The 25440-nt window shown below is 38.3% G+C and overlaps 1 protein-coding gene across 4 annotated transcripts in view; it reads right to left on the bottom strand.

Annotated features, from left to right (window-relative positions):
• Positions 1-25440, bottom strand: part of LOC129775748 (dopamine receptor 2) — a 347010-nt gene that overhangs the window by 75385 nt on the left and 246185 nt on the right. For all 4 annotated transcript variants that reach the window (XM_055780817.1, XM_055780814.1, XM_055780815.1 and 1 more), the window contains exon 2: positions 14635-15176. In XM_055780817.1, coding sequence (XP_055636792.1) covers positions 14635-15067 — 433 coding nt within the window. In that variant the 5' untranslated portion in view covers positions 15068-15176. The remainder of the gene's footprint in view (positions 1-14634; positions 15177-25440) is intronic.

Genomic DNA, 25440 nt, shown 5'->3' with positions numbered 1-25440 from the left:
GCACTTGCATAATCAAATATTCAGGTTTGCCGGACAAATGATACATACATAAACGATATATATAATTCATTTTCAAATTAAATTGACGAATTTTTATGCCCGTTGCAAACAGGCGGATCAGAAATTGCAATATTTCCATTCATTACATTAGCATTTCTAGCGAGCGATTTACGCGTTATTGATTCGAATTGATATGTGAAAAATGTGTCTTGCCGCTCCGTTAGTTTCTAGTTATGAACTGCATGAGTAGGTAAGGATTTAAATTCACAAAACAAATGTATGGAAAATTGGGGTGCTCACCATTTTCGTTATCCTCAACCATTTGCGGATTAGGGAATTGCAATGCTTAACAATCCGATCCGATTGTTATGCAAATCATCAAAATCTTTGTGCCAAAAATAGTTATTTATGTTAAAACTATCTCATAAATACAATACATGTTTTATAGTGTAGCACTCATACACGTTGAACCCCGACCGAGCTAGAGAACCGACAAAGAACTTTCTGTCTGGATCATGTCGGGGAGGCGATCTGGCGTAGTGGTTAACATCCGTACCTCTCACGGCAAGCTCACGAGTTCAATTCTCACTCCTGACATTCTCCTTTCGAAATGGAAATAAAGCCGTAGTCCGAGTGACGAACCAGCCAAAAAGGTCACTATGACATCGATGAAAAAAATGGACCATGTCGGTCTCTGCGAACCGATAGTGGTCTAGAAATAATCTTTTAGACTTTTAGTGTACCATAGAAAAAAATGACAAACCAACAATTTATCAAATTATCCTCACTCAGGATGGTGTAAGGTAAGGACGAAGCAAACAAAAATCTGGGTAAAAAGGTTTTCGCTAAGGAAAACATATACAAAGTTCGTAAAAAAACATTTTTGATTATTTGTTTTTTCATTGAATTGCTGAATGGCTTTTATCATGATTATACATCGATTGATCATATCGCTGAAAGACATAAAAACCATTCCGAAAAACGAGTTTCAGATGCCTCCGAAGCGAAATATGCTGGTTCGATCTCTTATATCATAATTTTTTATTTTATTTTATATCTGTATTATAGTTGCTATCAATGCTTTTGGCTGGTTCGTCATTTTTACTTACATTTTTGGAAGAATGTCGGGAGTGAGAATTGTACTCGTGACGTTCAGCGTGTGAGGTATGGATGTTACTACTACGCCAGATCGCCTCATCTAATATTATTAAATATAAGTATAATTATATGTTATTAAATTTTCTATGCGGAACTCATATCATTCATCTGCAATTTTTCTTATCACGCTTCTCTAGATCCAATCAGTTCCTCTTAATAGAGATATAACTGCGTTGTGCCTTTGATATGATCCTTTAATTTTCTTTTTACTCGTAATACAACATCATTGATTCTGTGCTCCACATTTCAATCTTCTGCTTCCGATTCTCCGTCGCTGTCCAATCCACTAGGATTTTGCTTCATTATTTTTTCGCTTTTTCGTTGAGCCCTTTATGTCGGTAAAATGAGCACACGATGGAAAAATGGTGCTTTCCAAGCTCGTAACGTTTGTGCCACGTGTGGAAGAGTTGTATCTCACTATCGGTCATGACATGCCCGCAAACGACAGTTTGTTTCGTCTGTGTCCTTATGGGGAAAAATGTTTTCCGCTTCTTTTAGCGTGGGAGGAGTCTTAGTTTGATTTTACGATTCCATGTGAAATGTGAACATTGGTGTTACAAACATCGGTCGTGGAGAATTTCTAATTTTCAACAGCCTCACCGAACACAACAGCTACAGCTGATATGTCTGTGAAGTGTAGAAAAAGTTTCGTGCTTGTAGGAAGTCATACAATTATTTATTACGCTTTCTTCGTTATAAATAATTCATCGTGATTGGAGGTTGTCTGAGTTTTTCCAACAGCAACGCTTTAACCAGATAATGTTCGATGACTATTTTTTATTCTTTTGCTAGATTGAATGCTCAGCGCGAGTTGCTGCTTTTGCAAACGACACAGGAAGGGGTTCAAATGTGACTTATTTCTTTGTGATGGATGATAGCATTAACTCAGCATGAATAATTGTAATAGAAGGTAGATGAGACAAACTGAAATATTCGCAGCATATTTAGGCATTAATGGGCAAGAAAAACACTCCAAAAAAATTCCTATAGTTTTCAAGTTTTGTACATGATACAGTATTAGATGAATTGTTAGAACTATAGTTTTACTTACTTAGTTTACTTATCCCACAATTTTCCTATCTCTTTCTCTTACAATAAATAAACAAAATATTTCAATACGTTAATCGAGAATTCATTGTTTTTAATTAGTAATTCCACGACAAGTTAGTTGATTACAACAATATACATAAAGTGGTAGCTACTCACAATCATATGACTAATTTTAATAGCGACTGAATACCCGCAATCATTTACCTTTTGTGACTCTCGACACGAAATTCAGTTGTCTGATTGAAAAGAAAAAGGTGTTTGATAAATATGTTGGGAAGCCCATCTTCCATCTTCTTGTTCGTTGTCCTGCTTCAAATTCTTGTAAGTTTACGGAATACTCAGAGTGGTTCACATACAACTCTTGAATTTCTGATGAAACGATGTTCTTCCGCTAACAATGTAATATTGATATGTATTTTTTTCTACATCTCAAGTGAACCTCCTTTTACTTGTGATAAAAAGTACAATCCTCGGATTAATTCAATCATAAGCAAAGCTATGTTAATAAATATACAAAATGTCACAGTAGGGTTGTGTCCGAGACACGACCGCATTGTTGAAATAGGATTCCGTTAGGCTATCTGTTGCATGCTGATTTTGGATATGTTTGAAGAATTACATCGTTAAACTCTTAGATAATGGTTTGGTGGCCCTGAAAGGGCCGTTTTGTTGGGTTGTTGGGTATTGTTTGTTCACTCCTCCAGTGTTTACAATCGAGTAGTGATGATAGAAGGATGGTGATTAGTCGTTGGATGGTGCGTATCAAGATAGTAGATGCCGAAGAGGAATGAGATATGATTAAAAACCGCCCTCTGTGGCCCTGGACGAGACGGCACGTGTGTTACGTATGGATGAAATAAAGAAAAAAAAACTCACCAAGGTAATATAAGATAATTACTTTATTATAGAGAAAACATATGTTAAACATCAAAACTATGAGGTAATAGTTAATAGTTATGACTTTTGAGGAGGCGATCTGGCGTAGCGGTAACATCCATACCTCTCACGCAGAGATCACGAGTTCAATTCTCACTCCCAACATTCTTCCAAAAATGGAAGTAAAAGTGACGAACCAGCCGAATGTGTTGAAAATCACTATAATAAAGAGAAAAAAAGTTATGACTTGTAAGTAATAGTTTTTAGCTATAACATAGAGAAAACAATTTTATCGTGAGCACACTCCAGTAGTAGTCACAGCTGCTAGCTATCAACTATTCCGTCATGACGGAGTTGTTTATAGTTTTCAATGTCATACCTATCTGACAGTTCGATCTTTCGCGCTTTGGCGGCACTATGCTGTTGGTGTTCTGACAAACGTTTGTTTGTTTTTTATTTATTAATGGCGCAATTTTCAGTTCTCGTCCTTCATTGTTATGTAGATTGCTTCTACGGTCTCGGCAATGATTTTGCTCACGGTTGATTTTCCCAATCGAGATAAATACATCATGGACGTGTAGCTATCTCCTGAACTTTTCGATTGCCTCAATAAATTCATGTTTTATATTCTTCGCAGAAAAGCTATTTTGCATTTATTTCTGTGATGATGCGCACAAAATTGCATTGTTTATGGCTGTCAACCAAAAAAAAACAAAAAAACAAAAATAACTAGTTTGTACACCAGAAAACTCTAAGTTAACGATAGTTTTCTACTACATAGCATCTATTATGTCATAGCTCAAACGTTTCAAAAATTGTTTCCAAAATCTCATAGAATTATGACATAGAAATCTATCACGTCTATGTTTTAGAGAACTATAAGTTACCAACAGACCCACCAGTATGAACCCAGCTGGCAACGATACCGAACCACCGCCAAAAATTATTCAATCATTATTTGAACCACGTCAGCAGTTAGTACTTCATTGACACCGAAACAACGGGTTTTACCCTCAAGCAGCATCAGCGAAATTCCTCCGATGGACAACACCGTTAACTAGGTCACGCAACTCAGTAATAAACATCCGGACAACGACAACGACGGCGAACCACCTTTTGCCTGCTATCGACAGGTATTATGTTGATAGGTCAGCAGATTCATTTAGGAAGTATAAGGTAGAATTATCATTATAAGCTTATCATTATAATATAAATCATCTTCAGATACAATTTTTGTAAGAGATTATTTCACCACATGAAAAAAACAATGTTTTCCATTCACATTGAACACTAATTTGATACGGAGAAGTTTATTTTCATTCTGCCTGAAAAGTCATTATTATCTCTGACGGTTCACTAATTCATAAAACGTAGTGTTCAATGACGTGCCGTTCATTTCGTTTTCACCGTGAAGTGTATAAGGGGACAAGGCCAAAAAGTTCCAAATTTAAATTTTATTGGTTATATAGCAATGCCCCCGACTTGCATATATTTACAATGCTGATTTCTTCAAGCACCTTGGTTTTGAAGTCTTAAGCATCATAAAATATATAATTTTATTCATTTTCACTGTAATGAATTGTTATGGAGTGCCCATAATGATTGATGCAATACTCTCTAGAATTTTCAGAAAATGACTGAGCAATAATTGTGAGTACAAGTGGAAACTCTTCGATTTAGACCAATCAGAACGAGGTATTTCCGTTTGGATAACGATTAAAATTTTTCAATTGTTCTTTAGTTAGTTTCATGACATATATTATTTTATTAAACGAATTGCCAAAATCGAATCATGCAAAAATCTCATCAATCCATCATGAAATGACTGAGCAATGAGCGTTTGAGATTGGAAATTTTCCACGATGCGATCGATTTTCGTTTTTCAATTTGTACCCCCAATATGTGCTCGAAAGACGTAATCCTACCTTAAAAAATATTTGACATCCCTCGCCCACAAATTATTATTCTCATGAGATTATCATCCGGTCGAAGGCATGACATATTATCCGGATTTAGGCTGAAGGGGAAATGCCGATTGAAAAAGGAAATGTTACCGTTTTCTTTATCCAAGACACCCAGGTATTTTTTTTCGCGTTTTTTTAGCGGATTTTACAATTAACGCGTTTTTTTACGCGGATTTTCCAATTAGCGCGGTTTTTTACGCGGATTTTCCCATTAACGCGGTTTTTTACGAGGGTACCGCGTAAGCGACCTCCGTCAGAGCATATGACGGTAATCAGTGCTTGCGACGGAACTTAGCGCTTATAACGGAAATTGTAAGTATGTAAGTACGAGTCAAATAACAAAAAAATACAGAACACTTTTTCAATGTTGTACTCCGAGAAACAATCGGTTCCCACCACACATTTTCTATTATTCATGTTTCTGAAAAACAAAAAAAAACGATGCCATTAGTACCGGTTCCTATAATATACAGGGAGTCCCAGACCGACAAATAGGAATTCGAGCTACGTGATATGCGGACTCAGAAATAGAAGCATCAACCGTGCCGATAATGGGAGTGTTGTTGAAGGTTCATAATCTCACGTCACAAACAGCATTGCTCAAACGCCAGAAAAAGTTAATTCATTCAGCATGATTTAGGAATGGTTTCTGTAGAATGAATACGCATTCATTTTGTACACGACTGCAGGTAAAACGTCTTCAATGTCGCCCGGACGTGAAAGCGATGGGAAAAGATGATAATGGGTTGTTTTTCAATGTTTTCCAGGTGAGTAAGGTGTTGAGTGGATAGGCGAAACCGTTTATAGTACCCAGTTGTTAAGAGCGATTAACTATTTTAGGACGTGTAACTTTATTCGAGAGACGTTAAGATGATTTAACGATTATCAGAAATGTATGCTTCCCATGTGTATCTTTCCAAGTTTGTTGGTAATAACGATAGAGAGAAAAGATAGAAAGCTAGTTTTATGTGTTTACTCATGGTTGTTTTACAGAAAATAGAGATTGTGATTTATGTGATTGTTTTTGTTCGCAACTAAATATATCATCATGATGCAGCGAATGAAGCGAATCGGGCATGCCCGCCATCTCGAGCTATGAACCTCCTGGATGAGCAATTTGAGCGGTATTTCCCTGAACTGATACGAGGAAATGATGTTTAGTCACCAACCCGTTTCTTTTTAATTGAATTGAATTACTCTTCCCGACTGAATGAAACAGATTCGAACCACCTTTGGTTCACCATGCATGATTCATCATCATCTATACTTGGTATAAATTTTCGGAAAAATTTATTGCAATTGAAAGGGGGTCGGTTAGGAACCTCGGTGCCTTAGATCAGCAAGCATGTATGTGCAAGAGTGACTCTCCACAATACGATAGCATTTATTATCGGAGGCGATCTGGCGTAGTGGTAACATCCATACCTCTCACGCAGAGATCACGAGTTCAATTCTCACTCCCGACATTCTTCCAAAAATGGAAGTAAAAGTGACGAACCAGCCGAAATGTGTTGAAAGTCACTATAAAAGAGAAAAAAAAAAAAAAAAAAAAGATAGCATTTATCTACAAGCTCGATTGTTGCAAAATTTCCGTTTTGAGCGAATTTAATTAGCGTGAAGATCGATGGGAAAGAATTTTGCTCAAATCTGCGAAAGACCCGAGTTGGGGTGAAACAATATCGGAAACCTTATATTAAAGAAAGTTTTTCCGAGTGGAAGAAACAACCCCTGAGCCAAATGTGTGCCGCTGCTTTTTTTTTTATTTCTAGATCCAAGTAAACAACAATTCAGTGATGAATTTGTGATACGAGGGCTGTTTTTTACGCTTTCACGACATCCCCCAGTCTAAAGTTGTTTCCTGGAAGTCTGAATAATGATGCTTATGGGGGAGGTTTCACTGCCACCAAAAGTACTCTCCGTTCGAACCTGTTGCGTGTGGAGGATGAAATTGTTTTATTTGCATCGTATAAAGCCCAAAATCAAATTGTTCGGAAACACACCTGTTGTCGGATTAAAGGAAACATTTATTACGTCTGATAATCATAATCATAAATAAATAAATAAATGAATAAAAAATAATAATCTGACATTTTTAGATATGTGGTGCTTTCCTATCAGCAACAATGAGAATACGCTGGAGCTAAGTAATTCAAATCTCTTTGTAAACATAATATATAATATATCGATTCCTATTCGGTAGATGGAATCAAATAATCCAATTTTGCATCCTATGATGATACCCTTAGACGAAGACACGAACACATATTCACTTCCCCTTCGATGTCTGCCGGAGGCTTCCTATTTCAAGCAATCAGTTGAGATAGCTTCCACATGTTAAGGATTGGGCCTGATATGATGGAATGCTGGAGATAAGCATGCATATATCGAAGCTGTACTTCATCATCGTGGTGTCACATGTTTCGCTCTCTTACACGTGCGTGAAGACGGTTCTCGGAAAACAGGATTGCAGTTAGCGGTATGCAAATTGTTTGAATTAAAAAAATTTAATTCAAACCTATGCCATCGCGATAATGAGACCTTAATCGCATACAAATCGATTCAATTCGTCATTTATTTATTCCTTCCAAAAAATCTGTTAAAAGCGACATTAACACAAATGTATTCTGTACTCGTAACATTTTAACCGTTTTAAATTTGATTTTTTTTTATCCAAAATATATATTTTTATTAAGACTCATATGGCGTCAACCTGACGGGGCCGGGAGTTCAATATTTTGACAATGTTTGCCTTATAACTATGTTAGTAATATGTAACCGATTACTCGCGGTTGGCTCGAGGTTAGTATTACAAGTGTTTTCGTAATTGTGATGTTGCTGTCTCCAATGCTCTGTACCTGTGCCCGACACGGGATACTTCCTATTGGGATGCAGCTGACCATTAATCAGCAACGCCACCCTAGTCTGTACCCCATATCTAGCGTGGTGCGTCTTCTCGACTCGAGGTATCCAGGATAGAATGATCACTAGCCGGCGCAAACATCAGCTCGTGTAGAGTTGTCATGAGCGGTACAACCTTTGACTCTTGTTGAATGATCAGTGGACTGCACAACCTTTGGCCCGTGTATCTGTAAAGAGTGTGTGTATGTATTGCCCCGACTAAGTAATTGTTTATAGATCGGATAGGAGGGATATGAAACGGGGACACAACGAAGGAAACATCATTAAACGTTGACATCGGCGTTTCTGAGGAACAGGTATAGATGAAGCAGTAGATCAGGATCACGGCTACCTAAGATATCCCGGACGGGGATATCCGATTGTCTGCCTTTTGCTCTCAGTGCTCTAGAGAGTTGAGAGCGAGCAGCATGGAATCGGATACACGACCAGACAATATGCTCGATGTCGTGGTAGCCATCGCCACAATCACATAGATTGTTTGCTGCGAGCCCAATGCGATAGAGATGCGCGTTTAGGTTGTAGTGATTGGACATAAGCCGAGATATCACGCGAATGAAATCACGACCTACGTTCAATCCCTTAAACCAAGCTTTCGTCGAAACCTTAGTGTGTAACCAGCGACCGAACTCATCTTCACTCCACATGCGCTGCCAACTAACGAGTGTGTCCTAACGAGGAATGTGAAAAAATTCGTTATAAGCAATTTGCCTTTCAAAAAGTGTGCCTTCTAAAGCGTCCACCTTAGCTAGCGAGTCCGCTTTCTCATTCCCCGGAATCGAGCAATGAGAGGGAACCCATGCTAAGGTAATCTTGAATAATTTTTCGACCAAAACATTCAATAGATGTCTTATTTTTGTTATGAAATAAGATGAGCGTTTATCAACTTTCATTGAGCGGATTGCCTCTATTGAGCTAAGACTGTCTGAAAAAATAAAATAATGGTCGATGGGCAGTGTTTCAATGATCCCTAGAGCATAGTATATCGCACACATTTCAGCGACATACACGGAACAAGGATCTTTGAGTTTGAAAGAGGCACTGGAATTTTCATTGAAGATGCCGAAGCCAGTGGACCCGTTTATGTATGAACCGTCAGTAAAGAACATTTTATCAGATATAACTTTCCCATATTCTGCCGAAAATATCGGCGGAATATAATCGGAGCGTAGATGATCTGGGATTCCATGGATCTTTTGTCGCATGGACAGATCAAAATTGACAGAGGAATTGCAAAAGTATGGGAAGCAAACTTGGTTGGAGATGCTCGGTGAAGGGTGCACTTCATGGGTAAGGAAATCATGGTACAAAGACATAAAACTTGACTGAGGAGTCAGCTGGAGTAGATTTTCGAAGTTATCAATCACCAATGGATTCATGATCTTGCAACGGATGAGAAATCTGTAGGATAATTCTGTGAACCGAAGAGTAAGCGGGGGTACTCCTGCCAAGACTTCGAGACTCATCGTATGTGTCGAATGCAAACACCCCATTGCTATACGCAAGCAACGATATTGTATTCTCTCCAGCTTGAGAATATGAATCCTGGCAGCTGATCGGAAGCAAAAACTGCCATATTCTAACACTGATAATATCGTTGTTTTGTACAACTGAATGAGGTCACCTGGATGGGCGCCCCACCATGTTCCGGTTATTGTTTGGAGAAAATTGATTCTTTGCTGGCATTTCTGTTTCAAATACGCAATGTGTATTCCCCAGGTACATTTAGAGTCCAAAATACTCCAAGGTATTTGAAAAACATCGATTGCCTGATCGCTTTGCCGGATAGGTGAAGCTGGAATTGGACGGGTTCGTGCTTCCTAGAAAAAACGACCATTTCAGTTTTCTCCGTAGAGAATTCGATACCCAGCTTGAGAGCCCACGTGAACAGGTTGTTCAGGGTATCTTGCAAGGATTTTTGCAGAACGGCGGGATTAGTACCCGTGATGGAAATAACTCCATCGTCTGCAAGTTGTCTCAACGTGCAATCTCTAGTTAGACAATCATCTATATCATTGACGTAAAAACTGTACAAGAGGGGGCTTAGGCAGGAGCCTTGTGGCAGGCCCATAAAACTGTATCGAGAAGATTTCAAGCTGCCATGATTGAAAAACATGTGCTTTTCTGAGAGTAAATTGTACAGAAAATTATTCAGAATTGGCGAAAGTCCACGATTATGAAGTTTCTCTGAGAGAATTTCCATTGAAACTGAATCAAATGCCCCTTTGATATCGAGAAAAACGGAAGCCATTTGTTCTTTACGAGCAAATGCGATTTGGATTTCAGAAGATAGCAGCGCGAGACAATCATTCGTCCCTTTACCTCGGCGAAAGCCAAACTGCGTATTTGACAGCAAATTGTTCGTTTCAACCCACTTGTCCAAACGAAGTAGAATCATGTTCTCTAACAATTTACGAATACAGGATAACATTGCAATCGGCCTATACGAATTGTGATCGCAAGCCGGCTTGTTGGGTTTTCGTATGGCTATCACTCTCACTTGTCTCCAGTCATGTGGGACTTTATTCAGCTCCAGAAACTTGTTGAACAAGTTCAGCAAACGCTGTTTCGCCAAGTCGGGAAGATTCTTCAACAAGTTGAATTTAATCTTGTCCGACCCCGGAGCTGAATTGTTACATGAGAGGAGGGCAATTGAGAACTCTACCATCGAAAAATTCTCATAATCGCCTTGGAGCGGAATGTCGCGTACGACGTTTTGTGCAGGAACGGAATCGGGACAAACCTTTCTTGCAAATTTGAAAATCCAACGGTCAGAGTATTCCTCACTTTCATTTGTATGGTTCCAGCCACGCATTCTCCTAGCCGTATTCCAAAGAGTGCTCATAGCTGTCTCCCTTGACAAACCATTGACGAACTTCCGCCAATATCCACGCTTTTTTGCTTTAATCAGACCTTTTAGTTTGGCTTCTAGAGCTTGGTACTTTAGAAACCATTTCACTAATCCAGTTTTCCTGAATTTTTTGAAAGCGGATGATTTTTCAAGGTAGACCTTTGAACACTCCTTGTCCCACCAAAGTGATGGAGGGCGACGTCGGAAAGTGGTAGCAGGAACACGTTTCTTTTGAGCTTGAAGTGCGCTTTCGTAAATCAAACTCGATATAAAGTTATACTCTTCGAGTGGAGGAAGTTCATGCATTGAAACAAGTGCTTCAGATATTATTACTGCAAATTTTCCCCAGTCAATATTTTTCGTGAGGTCATACGCAATATCGACTGACTCACGAGAACCTGATTCATTGGCGATCGATAAAATTATTGGCAGGTGATCACTACCGTGGGGATCTTGGATTACCTTCCACGTGCAATCCAGGGATAACGAAGAAGAGCAAAGTGATATGTCTAGCATACTTGCCCGTGCAGGTGGGTTGGCTATCCTAGTTGCTTCCCCTGTGTTTAAAACTGTCATGATGAAGTTGTCGCACAGATCATAAATCAACGTGGCACGGCTGTCATCGTAGTGTGACCACCATGCTGTTCCATGGGAGTTGAGGTCACCTAAGATTAGCCACGGCTCCGGCAATGCCGCGATGGTATCAAAAAACTGATGGCGGCCGACCATGGTTCTTGGAGGAATATATATCGAGGCAATGCAGAAGTCTTTGCCATTGATTTGTGTCTGGCAAGCGACAACTTCAATGCCTGTCATCGATGGGAGAGTGACTCTATAGAAGGAGTGACATTTTTTGATCCCCAATAGTACGCCACCAAACGAGTCATTTCGATCGAGGCGAATAATGTTGAAATCGTGGAAATTCAGCTCGTCGGCTGAATTTTTCACAGAGGGAAAATACATCACAGTTAGAACTATGAACTAAAAATTAAAATTGATCTAGTTTAGGGATGATGCTTCTGCAATTCCACTGTATTACAGTGGTCAAATCCTTGACCTCTTGCACTGCATCGAGGGAAATGAACGCTGCTAAAAAACCACATTTTTCTTTCAAAAATGTTCTCACAATCGGAAGCAAACATAATACTATGCTTTTAAGAGGGTCATTTATATTTAAAGCATTTAAAATGTTGTCCACCAGGTCAGAAAGCGCAAGCAAACCAGATTGTGGCTGTTGCCTCGACCGCGAAAATGGAACAGACGGGGTGGGTGCTGCTCCGGGCAGTGCTGAGGACCCCTGGTGCGTAGAAGAACCGCTTAAACCAGAAGGTACTTGCTTCGGTTTATTCTCAGCACGTTCAATTCGAGTTTTCATTCCAACTTGGAAAGTTTCGGTCGTCTTTCTGGGGAGTGAAAGAAAAGAAGTAATTTTTCTTTTCCTGACGGCACCCTGCGATGTACCGGAACTTCCTGCATTGGGAGCGTCAGCAACAGGCTCGTCCTTCTGCAGAATGGATTGGGGTTGTCATGAGTCATTGGAACGGAACTCTTAAGCATTTCTGCATAAGTCCGCTTGGAACGTTCCTTTAATGAACGCTTGATTTTTCCCCCTCGTTGTTTGTACACCGGGCATTGAATAATATCATGAGGAGTCCCGCCGCAGTGAAGACACTTGTGCTCTTTCGCGCAAGGATTCTCATCATGGCTCTCTCCACAATCTGCGCAACGTTTTTTATTGCAACAATAGGCGGCCGTGTGACCGAGTTGCATACATTTGTTGCAATTCATTACCCGGGGTACAAACAACCGAACAGGTAAACGAAGTGCACCTATTGCAACGTAGTTTGGAAGGGCGCAACCCTCAAAAGTCACACGAAAAGAGTTTGTCCGATTGAGAACCCTTTTGTCATTTTTTTGTGACACAGATTTCAGTCGATCGCATGCAAGAATCTTCACAGTTTTTAGTGAAGAGTTCTTGAAGCGACCGACACCATCGATAATCTCTTTCCGAGTCAAACCCTTTTCGGTTATTACGCCGTCTATTTCGACGTTGCAACAGGGCACGTATACGCGATACTCAATCGCAAAGAGGTCGCAGCGCGTGATTTCGTTCGCTTGGGTCCTGCTTGAGACGACAACTCGTAGTTTGTCTGGCCCCATCCGTGTAATCTCGGTAACTTCGGAAAACTTCTGAGTAAGTTCCTTCGAGATACGAATGACATTGAGAGGTTTAGATTTTCGTCTGAAGTATACAATGAATGGGCCTTCATGGTATTCTTTTGGACGAAAATCCTGTTTTTCGTCAATGTCCTCATCTTCGGAACTTTCAACTTCATATACAGAAGTTTCTTCCTCAGCTTTCGCTTCATCTTCCTGCTCTTCAGGAGGCCCTGCCCTCAGCCATATAAAAAAAATCGATCAACTGTTCGATATGAATATAATGATAATCAAAAAAAATTATTTTTTCATAAGGTTATGATGCGAATATTAAATTCAATTTATTTAAAAAATGCTAAAATGAAAAAAGTTCCAATAAAAGTTCAACGGTATATAAGAAGTAATGATCACCCCTAATGCCGTTTTGGTTAACACAAAGTTGAACAATGGTGTAAATCGTGCACAGAAGGTAGAAGGAATGATAAGGAAACAAAAGAAAAATAAATTTCTACTTGCCGCGGCTGTGTGGCGTGTGTGATGAATGTGCCTGATTTGGATCCTCAACGCGCACCACTTTAAGTTTCGCTACACTCGCAAGCGCAACCGATGAAAAGCACACTATTATTGAATTTGTTTATAATAATAACCAATTTGGTTTGTTTATAATAATTTTCAGGTTGTAAGCTAAGTAGCTTTAGGTTTTAAAAAGACATTATATGTAATAGCTTATCTATTGAGCGAAATCAAATCAATAAAAGAAAAAAATACTGAGAGTGTTAATGATGAGATATAGATGTATGACTATCTCCGAAAATGTCTGTTGCCATATAAAAATCACGAATGACGAGTTAGCATGAAATTCATCATTAGATAATTGAAGTAACTTTTAGTTCGTAATGTGTTTGTACTTGCAAAAAAAAATGCGGGTTTCGGCCAACGTTCGTTTTACGAACAGTCATTTCACGGAAAATGGAAGATGGGAAAAAATAATGTTTGAGCATTGCGGTTTCTTTAACGTCAATAATCAAAATTACGCCGATGATTCTCGTTAAAAAAATCATGTTCACGGCTTGTTTGTTAATGGGTTATAATGTTTGAAATGTTTTCAGTCAATAGCGTCCATTTTATTCCACTTGTATTAGTTTTAAACAAATACCAAGTTCCGCTTTATCTGTATTGGAAACAGGATCGTTTCCGCTTGGATGATGCACCTACTCAGAAGAAAGCAAACCAAATCCCGACTATCATGAGGATTCTACTTATTTGAGGAAGAAACCCGAGCGGTGACACTCGAACTGATTGGAAATGTTTGCTCTCAAATGAAAGTCAACCTGAGCGTAGTGCACATTTTCCTCGTTTGCTTCGTAAAATACAACGAGCGTTATCGATTTCCGCGTAATATAATAAACGGATGGATAAATGTTTACCTAAACTTCGATACAAAAAATCTCCTTGAACTATGACAATTGCGATGTTTCATTTGTATTCTAATAATGGAAAAAAAAAACATAATCTATCACGTTTAGCTGAATATAAATGAATGAAGAAAGAAAGAGATTTCACAAATAAAGTTTCCATTATTCAGAACAGTCCTGAAAATCAAATAACAATTCTGCTGGAAAAAAGACCACAAATATTTATTTTCGTGTTTCATTCACTTACCTCTGACCAGAGTGAGAATTCCCAGTGGCATCACCGAGAGGGCCACCATCAAATCAGTGATGGCGAGAGACATCAGAAAGTAATTGGTCACATTTTGCAGCCGCCTTTCCCACACGATGGCCAGACACACCAGGATGTTGCCAGCAGCGGTACCAAATACCAACACTATGGCCAACAGGGCCCAATAATTATTCAGTGACATCAGTCGATCGATTGCCTCGTCTTCATCATTATCATCATCGAGTTCGACGTTGGTGCCTATGCTGACCTCACCGCCAACGACGGTTCCAATCGTCGTGGATATGTTCGATTTCCGCGGGAACCCGTAAACGGTTCGATTGTCGTTCGCGGCATGATTTGCAAACTTGATATAATTAATTGGCCTTGTCGCGGACCACAGCCACACTTCCAGTGGAGCATTGTAAAACTGCATACTTATCTTCGCTCGCACATTCCTGTCTTTCTCTGACAGCCTCAATAATCACCAGGTGATTGGTTTCCCGCCATGATTTTCCTTTCTGTTTCAATCACTCTTCCACTCTCTGCAAACGAGAAAAAGTAGAAAAAGAAAATTAATGGAAAAACAACTAGGATATCTCGTACTTCGCAAAAACACCTCGTTTGGTTCCCCTGCAAACCATAATGAGTGGCAGAAATTCGTACTAATTGATCGGAGTTCGGGAACCGTGAAATTTGAAACTAATCGATAGCATAATTTATTATTCATTACAAGCCTTTCTTGTGGTATGAATATATCGTACTAGTCTGTGTTATGGTTCTTATCGCTGGTTCTGTCATTTCATAGGAGATGGATTGATGTATTTTCCAATCATGCAATTCAAACTGGATGGAAATACGTTCTGTATGACTAGGGCAAACATAATAAAATATGGATCCAACCGGTAGTTGATTTTTTCTTTCCTTTCAATACCTTGAACTTCATACCTGACCTTTGGCAGCGAATTAATATTTTACGTTGAAGTCTAAATTTAACGCCACCTGTGGAGGCAGTCGTGGGAAACCGAACACGCCCATGTATTCGCAGTTGAATGGGGGTTTCCATGGTACGTCATTGCTTTCGTTGACGGTTTATGGAATACATGTGAGGACGAACTTCATTGAAGAGGAGGAAGCAGTCACAACAACATGGGGCATCTCCCAACCATCATCGATTCAACCCATCAGAGTTTGCGAACAGTCTTTTTTTCAAGGTTTAAATTTGAAAAAATGCAAATGAAGCTCACACTTCATGAAGTTTCACAAGTATGAATTATTTTATGTCACAACTGAGAGGGATGAAACGTGAATGTTGTTTTGTGCAGTCACAAAACGTGTTGCAGATGATATTTCGTTAAACACTAGAAAAAAATCGATCTGCTAACATGAGCGAACGACAAGTTGAAACTCACGAATGATCAATCAGAAATTGTTTGTAACTTTAAGAGCGAAGAGTTCGGAGAAGTTTATTATTAGCCGTTGGACACATACTAGGACAGAGAACCCCATTGTCGTCGTAGTTCATATAAGAATAGACTTAGTTTGATGAAAGTAGTTGCTCCGATTTCTCATTATGTCAAATTGTAGAAATAACTTGGCTATACTGAATGTCATGCCGTTCTCGCGAAATCTGAGGAAGATCTAGCGGTTAGGAGATCGCTGTATAGAATTTGGGTCTGCGAAGAGTTCTTTAAAAAAATGGTAATGACATGAGTTCACCGATAAACTCAACTACTATGTTTAAAGGACTAAATTCAAATGAACTAAATAAATCTATTCACGACCACAGGATAGCACCGGAACGGTTTACAAAGTAGCTCATAGCTGCAACTACAATTATTTTGTTGTGCCCGAAAATCGGAAAATCTAACTTTTCTGTAAACAGTGGCGTAACTTGTCGTTCCAGTGCTTTGGTAAATAACTGCCACTGAACATCCTGAACTGAACATCTGCTGTAATTTCATTTCGCGAATTTGCATTTCAGAAGAGTGGCTTCTAAGACACGACCGCATTATTAACGAATGACTACGAAATTATTTCCGGTGAGAATAAACGTAATAGAAATTCAATGATGAACACTAGGGTGGCAGCGAAAATGGTCATGTCAAATTTCAGAAACCGACCATGTACATCAAAACTTTGAGTGCTTTGAGGCATCCCTAAATCATGTCCGATTGAGCTGAAGCTTTGCACAGGTAATTTTTTGGGTCAATAAACAAAATGTACATGGTCGGTTCTTTAAATTTGATAATTATTTTTTTCCATACCTTCATTGACACTCAGACTAAGTTCCTGAAGATCGATTTTTGGTCAAAATGTTTTTTCGAGATGACACCAGATCTCGACGTTTTATGCATTTTTAAGTCATCTGGCATCGAAAAAAACTTCGATTTTCCAAATTTCCAAAATACTGATACAAACATTTTGCGATGCAGAACTTGTCAATATCGCAACTCCACTCAAAGTTATTGATATTTCTTCCAAAAAATACGCTCTCTTCATTTGTTTGTCATTCTTTCTGGGGCAAACATAAACAAAGTTTATTGACGACATTTGAAAGAGTGATTTTCAACATTTGAAAGAGTGATTTTCAACATTTGAAAGAGTGATTTTCAACACTATTTCATTTTTTGTGTTTGAATAAATTAAAATCAAAATCATGAGTTTTTGGGTGAAAACCTCAATAACCTCAATAAGTTTTTGGGTGAAAACATCAATAACTACTCAATAACTTTGAGTAGGATTAAGATATTGACAAGTTCTGCATCGAAAGATGTTGGTAAGCTCCAAAAGTCATACGAAGACAGTTTTTATGTAGCATTTGAAATGTAAAAGTTAAAGCAGAAAAACCCGTTTTTTCATGGTCACCCTAACGCAACTTAGAAAAAAAGCGCTAAATCGATTATATTGGAAGATAGAAAAAAGCTTTGTACTACAAATTTGACTAAAATAATTGGATTTACAACATTGTCGAATTTATCTCTATCTATAAAGATAAGAAAGTTAGATTTCGATTTCACCTAAAATTTAGGTTACCCTATTATTGATAACATAAAAATGAGCGTTCTATCACAACTTTGTCGAAGACAGTTTTTGTCTCGAGAATAAATTTCTCCAATAAAGTTGTTTTTAGCGCCTTCAATCTAAGCTGTATTAGGGTAACCATGATAAAAACGGGGTTTTCACTCCAACTTATATTTAAGATTCTACATCAAAACTGTCTTCGTACGACTTTTAGAGCTTACCAAGACCAACATTTTGCGATGCAGAACTTGTCAATTCCTTAATCCTGCTCAATGTTACCTGCTCTAAATGCTCTAACTGCTAATTTCCACTTAAATGCACCTCCTGAAGCATTGTGCAATGGAAGTCAACAAAGAGCAAACTCGGTGCATTACAGTTTACAGTTTTTCTTTGCCAAAGGTGAACATGCTAAGATTTTAAATGTTGTTTATGATGTCGATACTGTAACAGCTAATTACGGGCATGTTAGTAGTCGTAGCATCACCGGAAGCTAAAACTCGGCCAAAAAACCGATTGCGCAAAGTTGGATTCGAAAAAAGCTCGTTGTTTGGGTGCCACACCAATTAACAACAAAACACATGATGGATCGAATTTCCACCTGCGAAGCCTTGACCAAACGGAATGTAATAGATTTATTTCTTCAACGGATAGTGACCGGGGATGATAAATGGGTTACATACGACAATATTGTGCGAAATCGATCAGGATCAAAGCGTGGTGAAGCAGCCCAAACGGTGGCCAAACCAAGAGTAACGGCCAGGAAGGTTCTATTGTGTATTTAGTGGGACTTGAAAGAAATAATTTATTATGAGAAAAGTCAAATGTCGTCGCGTCAAAAAAAATAATATATTTTTGTCGTATTCATTCGAGGCGTATTCATATCAGTATTCTAATTTCGAAACACAGCCATATCACTTCCTTTATTTTTGGACTTGCAAATTTATTTATTGTCTTTCGCCGAACTGCAGGATTCAACTTTAGTATAAGCATTGAATATTTTGTTCAGTCGAGGCGAATATAACGATTTTCAATGTCAATGTCTGTGTTGTTGATATTTGTGGATGATTGTCCACCATTATCAGTATTTATTCGTTGATATACATATTGCATATCCGCTTGCGATCGTGTCGTTAGTGAAATCTCTAGGAAAACGCTTTATACATATTCCATCTGCCATGAAATGCGATAAAAGTTTGTGTTCGCCGCCATGAACCATGCATATGGTAACATTATCGAATAATCATTCATATTCCGAAATCCGATTGATTTGAAACTCATCGAATTTCACGATCCGATCGAAATCGACTTTTGCTTTCTTAAATCATTTCGAGTCAAATTCAATCGTTCTATGCAAATGTGGCAACCTTGCCATGTCGAAAACAAACGTCAAAATAATTCATCCGTATTCGTGGAGCAATTTACTCCCTTTTAGATTAGCAGATGCGAAAGCAATCTTAATTTGTTAAAATTTGAATGGAAACTATAACTCGATATCGTTTAAATACCTAGAAGACATTTTCCTGACCCTGTCTTAATTTTTTTTGTGTAAATTTCCTTGTATTTCCACCAAAAAATTATCCTTAATATAAAATCATTATCAGATACAATTTTATTTCAAGATTTTCCCCGCTTGCACACAACGTGTTACTTTCTTACATAGAACCCTTGATATGTAGAACTAATTTTCATTCAATTTTTTTGTTTTAAAAGCGTGTTTATTCAACCCGAAAATCGATCAAACTATTTTTGCTTCACAGAATTCCAGATCGAATCACAATTTCTCGCGTCACTGTGCAGTCGCCTACCATGATTCCAGCAACGCTTACACATTAAATCTACACACGTGAAATATTCCGTTTTTTTTTGCATAGGGTCACCTTAATCGGTATTTAATATATGGTAATTGGTATCCTAGCGGTATCATATATAGTTTATAACCTATTCTCATGCCTAGCAAGTTTTTTGTGCATAATTTCATCATATTCGGTCGAGCCGTTTTGGAGAAGTTCGGTAACAAACACCGTGACATATAGAAGATAACCTGCTGCATTTTCCAAAGCCCGTGTTAATGTATAAATGGTCTCTCAGTTGGATTTGAGTAGTTGTTACATTCAATCAAATGTTACGTTTGGTTTACGTCATCCGAGTATTTTTTACATTCGGTTAAATGAGCTTATGATAAACGTTTTTTTCGGATCATTCGGGTAAATGTTACAACAAGATTGTGGCTTCCGATGAACCATAATTTAAAAAAAAAATGAGATAGTTTTATGTTTCCAACGTATGCTTTTTGTTATGTAAAAAATCCGTACCTAATAAGTTTACTGAAATAATAGAAAATATTATGTACGTTTTTAATAGAATATTCATTTCAACGGAGTGATCCACAAAAGCAACTTTTATTAAAACCAACGAAATACTAACACAACCAGCATTAATTTAAACTAAAATTGTCTCAAAGAACTGTCGACTGAGAGTTATTAGAATCTACGCATTAGTTGGACAGAAAGGTATGATATGTGATTACTGCCGTAGTGGAAACGCGGCTCTAATACTTGTGCGATATTGTTTGCGCTACGATTCGAATGTTCACAATTCATATTCTATGTATAACCCGACCCTTATCACCCAGCCAATATCAATGACAGGGCGGTTTCGTATCGTTTCAGCGCATGGTAATCGATCATTCGTGACAGGAAATGAATGTTCACCTTCGTAGAAAATTCCGCTAGCTTTAGGAAGTTTTGATAATTTTACCAAGTTTAGAGCGGTCTTATCAAATGCTAGAAAACTGAAATTAAATGGTTCCATTTACGAGGTGTTAATTTTTCTCTTCCACTCGTAACAATGTGTGCGAATATACCGTCTCATTATGACTCTCGTGGGAATGACGAAAAATGGCCATAGAATAAGTGAGCACACCTTTCTCTGGTGTGAACGAGGGTGCGAAAGACCCTGATGACTTGTATTTATACAGGGCATAGAAAGCTATCCTTCCATGCGGCCGTTGTAAAAGCAACGTTTCCACATTTACTCTGTTTTTCAATGGGCTAAACGCTTGAAAATGAGAGGAAGCCGTAAAAATGACATCCAATAAATTTACGTCCGAATAGGATCCTCATCTTTTCTAATTACACGAAGCCCTGGTCTTGGGACAATGGTACAGAACCGACAGGAAAGGAAAACCCTTTACACTGGATTTATTGTGTTTTCAACCAACGCAAGTACAAAGGGTTTTGCATCCCACAGCAATTTGAAACAATGTAGGATCAGGTACCAAGAAGCTGAGTGATTTTAATACTGCTACTTCGTGTAATTAATGGTGAATAGCAATCAGAATCGAAAACAAAACTCCCATAGATCACAGTTTGATATAAGGTTGGAGGAAATAAAACGCAACAAAAACAACATCAATCTAGATGTTTTTCCTTGCCACTTTCGCATCAAACTGCTAGAAACACCCTTTCATGCTCAATGTGTTGTCGGGTTTATCCGCCCAAAAGTGCCAAATCTAACCTAAATCATCCGGGTGGGTGGCTTTCCTGTGTGTATGCCTGAAAATGTTACATCCTGTTGGACCCGAGTGGATTCTTTCCATCGGGAGCTCATAAATTCAGTTACAATCTAGCTGGATGTTCATTGACCGCGATGGCGGAAAATGAGGCAAGAAAGAAGCGCTCTGCTCAGACCTTCCCGGCGGGACGTCTCATTTCCGGAGCAGAGGCAGACGAGAGTGTTGCGAAGGAGGCGCTTTCCATTATGCGCCAATGTTGCTACGCCTCGGAAAACGTCAAGCACGACAAAGTTTCATGTTATTACAAAAGCCGCGAAGGTCAGATTTATTAAGTGTCGCCATGGAACAGCTGGATGACACGACGGAAAATTTCCATGCACTTGTGAGATCAAAAAGAGAAACTTTCACGCCGGGAAGCTAACGCTGTGGCGTAGTCCGAAATTTTGTCGCATATGGTTGCTAGAGTCATGCGGGTAGAGTTGTTTCTGAAATGTCCTTTGCGAATCAAATCATTGTACGAAACACATAGAGAACACATGCGACAACTTTAATCAATAAATACATTAGGTATTCTTTCTATACACGATTTGACATCTTTGAATTTATTCGAACAAATCACCTTTTTCAGATTATTGATCGTTTCTTCTCAGTTACCAGTTTGAATGGAGTGGTGTCGCTTCTAAAGTGTTTTTTTGTGATAATCAGAGTAAATATCAATCAGGATTCAATGTGATAATGGTTTTAGCAATTCAAATGTCACAAGACCTTTCCAATTCCTACAATTTTGTCAAATTTTGGCACAATCAATACTTCTCTTTGATAGTAATGGGCTGGCATTTTCAAAGCATTTTTTTTTGTTTCTGATTTCATGATCAAGGTCTTTGCAATTCTTTGTAAGCCACACACTATCTCCTTATAAATTATGTTTGGAAAGAGATTCGAAAAAAATATTGAAAACTAATATTTATACTAATGTCCTATTAGGCTAATACCATGAACAATTCTAATGAAATCGTCCTAGAAATGCAGATTTTAAAAACATGTATTTTTGATTCGAATGAAAGTTTGTGTTCCGATTGGGTTGGAGGAAATATGATTTTTCCACAGCAATTGGGAATTTTTTGACTCAAGCGTAACTTTTGAAAAGGACGTATCGATTTTAGTAGGAGAAATCTTTGATAATTAATATCTAAAAAACTATGAGTCGTACCGAAATAGTGCCTTAGAAAGAGTTATAGCGTATTGATGTCAAAACATGAAAAAATATACACTGAGAAAAAATTTGTACTCTTTTTTTATTTACAAAAAAAAAATTAATTTGCAATATCCAAATACATATTCTTATTTTTTTTTATTTTTGTTTCGAAATTTTATAATGACGACGATATCAGTCGATCATTGCCTGGAGAAAGAGACTATGTTTCTGTAGCCAAAGATGGGAAGCGTCAACACATCCAAAAAAGGTTATTAATAACATCATTACGGGAAACTTTCAATAGATTTAAGGAACTTAATCCAAATTGCAAAATTGGATTTAGCTCTTTTGCATCAATGCGTCCGAAGCATTGCAAATTGCTGAGTATCATAACGTTTGTGTTTGTACATTCCATGAAAATGTAAATCTTATGCTTCATAGTCTCAAAAAATATTCCTTTAATATTGAATGCAAAGAATATATGGAAAAAAAACTATGTAACATATCAAATAGATCAAAATACTGTTATCTTCGTGAATGTAAAAAATGCCCAACAATGGACGAGTTTGGAAACTGGTTTCAAGATGAGCTTCAGGAACGCAATTTAATTGAAATCACTTATGCACAATGGATTTCTACTGGTCAATGCGACATAGAAACTCTTGTAAAACCGGTGGAAGAATTTGTATCGTATTTTTGAGAAAAAATAGAAAAAATACTTACTCATGATTACATTAAAACACAACAGTCCACATTTCTTAACAATATAAATCTAATTTGCAAGAAAATAAGGTTGTTGTGATTTGCGATTTTTCCGAAAATTATTCATTCGTGCTTCAAGGTGAAGTTCAAAGTCATCACTGGAACAATGATCAAGCAACAATCCATCAATTCGTTGTTTATTATAGAGATGAAAAAGGTTCTCTGGCAAATTTAAGCTTTGTAGTTATATCTGAAGTTTTAAGTCATGACACAATAGCTGTGCAAGTATTTATTTCTAAATTGGTAACATTTTTGAAACAACAAATGCAGGCAAAAAGAATAAAATTCATGTCGGATGGTGCTGCATCCCAGTATAAAAATAGGAAAAATTTTGCGAGTTAATGTCAGTTTAAATCGAAATACGACATTGACGCTGAATGGTATTTTTTTGCAACATCACACGACAAAGGACCTTGTGATGCAATTGGTGGTACATTAAAACGGATGGCAACAAGAGCTAGTTTGGCTAGGCAGCATGAACATCCGATTACGAGTGCAAAAACGTTATTTGACAGTAGACCGATCATTTTGAAAATTTTAGACAGTAAAATAAAAACTATTAAACAACTTTTGGCATTTTCTTTTTATTCATACTTCTAGCCCAAGCCCGTATGCTCGCACCTTCCTCTTTACCCCGTCCATAAGGTTCTGTACAACGTCAGGTTGTAGTTTTTTTTTAACAGAAATCCATTTTCTCTTGAAGTCCGCCTCCGATTTGACAACTTTTGGGTTCTTCCGGAGGGCGTGCTTCATAATCGCCCAATATTTCTCTATTGGGCGAAGCTCCGGCGCGTTGGGCGCATTTTCGGGTTCATTTCCTTTGGCACGAAGGTGACCCCGTTGGCTTCGTACCACTCCAACACGTCCTTTGAATAGTGGCACGAAGCGAGATCCGGCCAGAAGTTGGTCGGGCCCTCGTGCTGCTTCAATAGTGGTAGTAAGCGCTTCTGTAGGCACTCCTTAAGGTAAACCTGCCCGTTTACCGTGCCGGTCATCACGAAGGGGGGCTCCGCTTTCCGCAAGAGCAGATCGCTTGCCACACCATGTACTTTTTGGCAAACTTGGATAGTTTCTGCTTGCGAATCTCCTCCGGAACGCTGAATTTGTCCTCTGCGGAGAAGAACAACAGGCCCGGCAGCTGACGAAAGTCCGCTTTGACGTAGGTTTCGTCGTCCATTACCAGGCAATGCGGCTTCGTCAGCATTTCGGTGTACAGCTTCCGGGCTCGCGTCTTCCCCACCATGTTTTGCCTTTCGTCGCGGTTAGGAGCCTTCTGATCCTTGTATGTATGCAGGTCCTCCCGCTGCTTGGTCCGCTGGACGAATGAACTTGACAAATTCAGCTTATTGGCGACATCTCGGACCGAACTTCTCGGATCACGTCTAAACTGCTTAACTACGCGCTTGTGATCTTTTTCACTGACGGAGCATCCATTTTTGCCGTTCTTCACCTTCCGGTCGATGGTTAGGTTCTCGAAGTATCGTTTTAGTACTCTGCTGACCGTGGATTGGACGATTCCCAGCATCTTACCGATGTCCCGATGTGACAACTTCGGATTCTCGAAATGAGTGTACAGGATTAATTCACGACGCTCTTTTTCGTTCGACGACATTTTTCCAAATTTACGAAAAATTTACAGTGAAGCATGGCCAACGGGATCTATACACTCTTATCTGATTATAAGCGAAAGCTGAAGATATAATTCCTAAAAATTAAATTTCTACAGCGTTTTTTCCGTGATGCAATTTGATGGGACACACCCTTTATGTCACAAGAAGAATATGATCAGGGTGTGGAAGAGTTGAGTAGCGTGTATGATAACACCAAACAAATTCCAGGTACCTAAAAGTATCATTCTTTTGTACCTGTATCCGAGAATGAAGTAGCAGCAAAGTTGTACTCTAACGACAATGCAGCAAGTTATCATAATGTGTATAGAAATAGAAGAAAATAATGTAAAAAATTAATATATATACAACAAAATTGTTAGTTGATAAAAATAAATGCTGATAAAAAATAAATGCTAAAAATTCTAGTATTATTATTAGTATCTCTTAAACTCCGATAAATATAGAAATTATTTGACCAAATTGTAGAGAATTATATTTTTTCCTTTTATAAATGTTGTGTTCTGTTGGCGCAACATGTATAACATGTTAAAAGTTTGTATTAAGATAAGAAAAACTTTTTTTAATATCGCTACGTTTTATATTAACACCACCCACGTGACTTTGCACGGTGTGACTTTAACGCTATCAACGAGCGAATCGGCTCGTTGAATTGGACAGAGCTTCTTGACCTCTCTGACATTGAT

This window comes from Toxorhynchites rutilus, chromosome 3, assembly GCF_029784135.1.
Source record: "Toxorhynchites rutilus septentrionalis strain SRP chromosome 3, ASM2978413v1, whole genome shotgun sequence".
Taxonomy (NCBI): Eukaryota; Metazoa; Arthropoda; class Insecta; order Diptera; family Culicidae; genus Toxorhynchites; species Toxorhynchites rutilus.
This window is presented reverse-complemented; position numbering and strand designations above follow the sequence as displayed.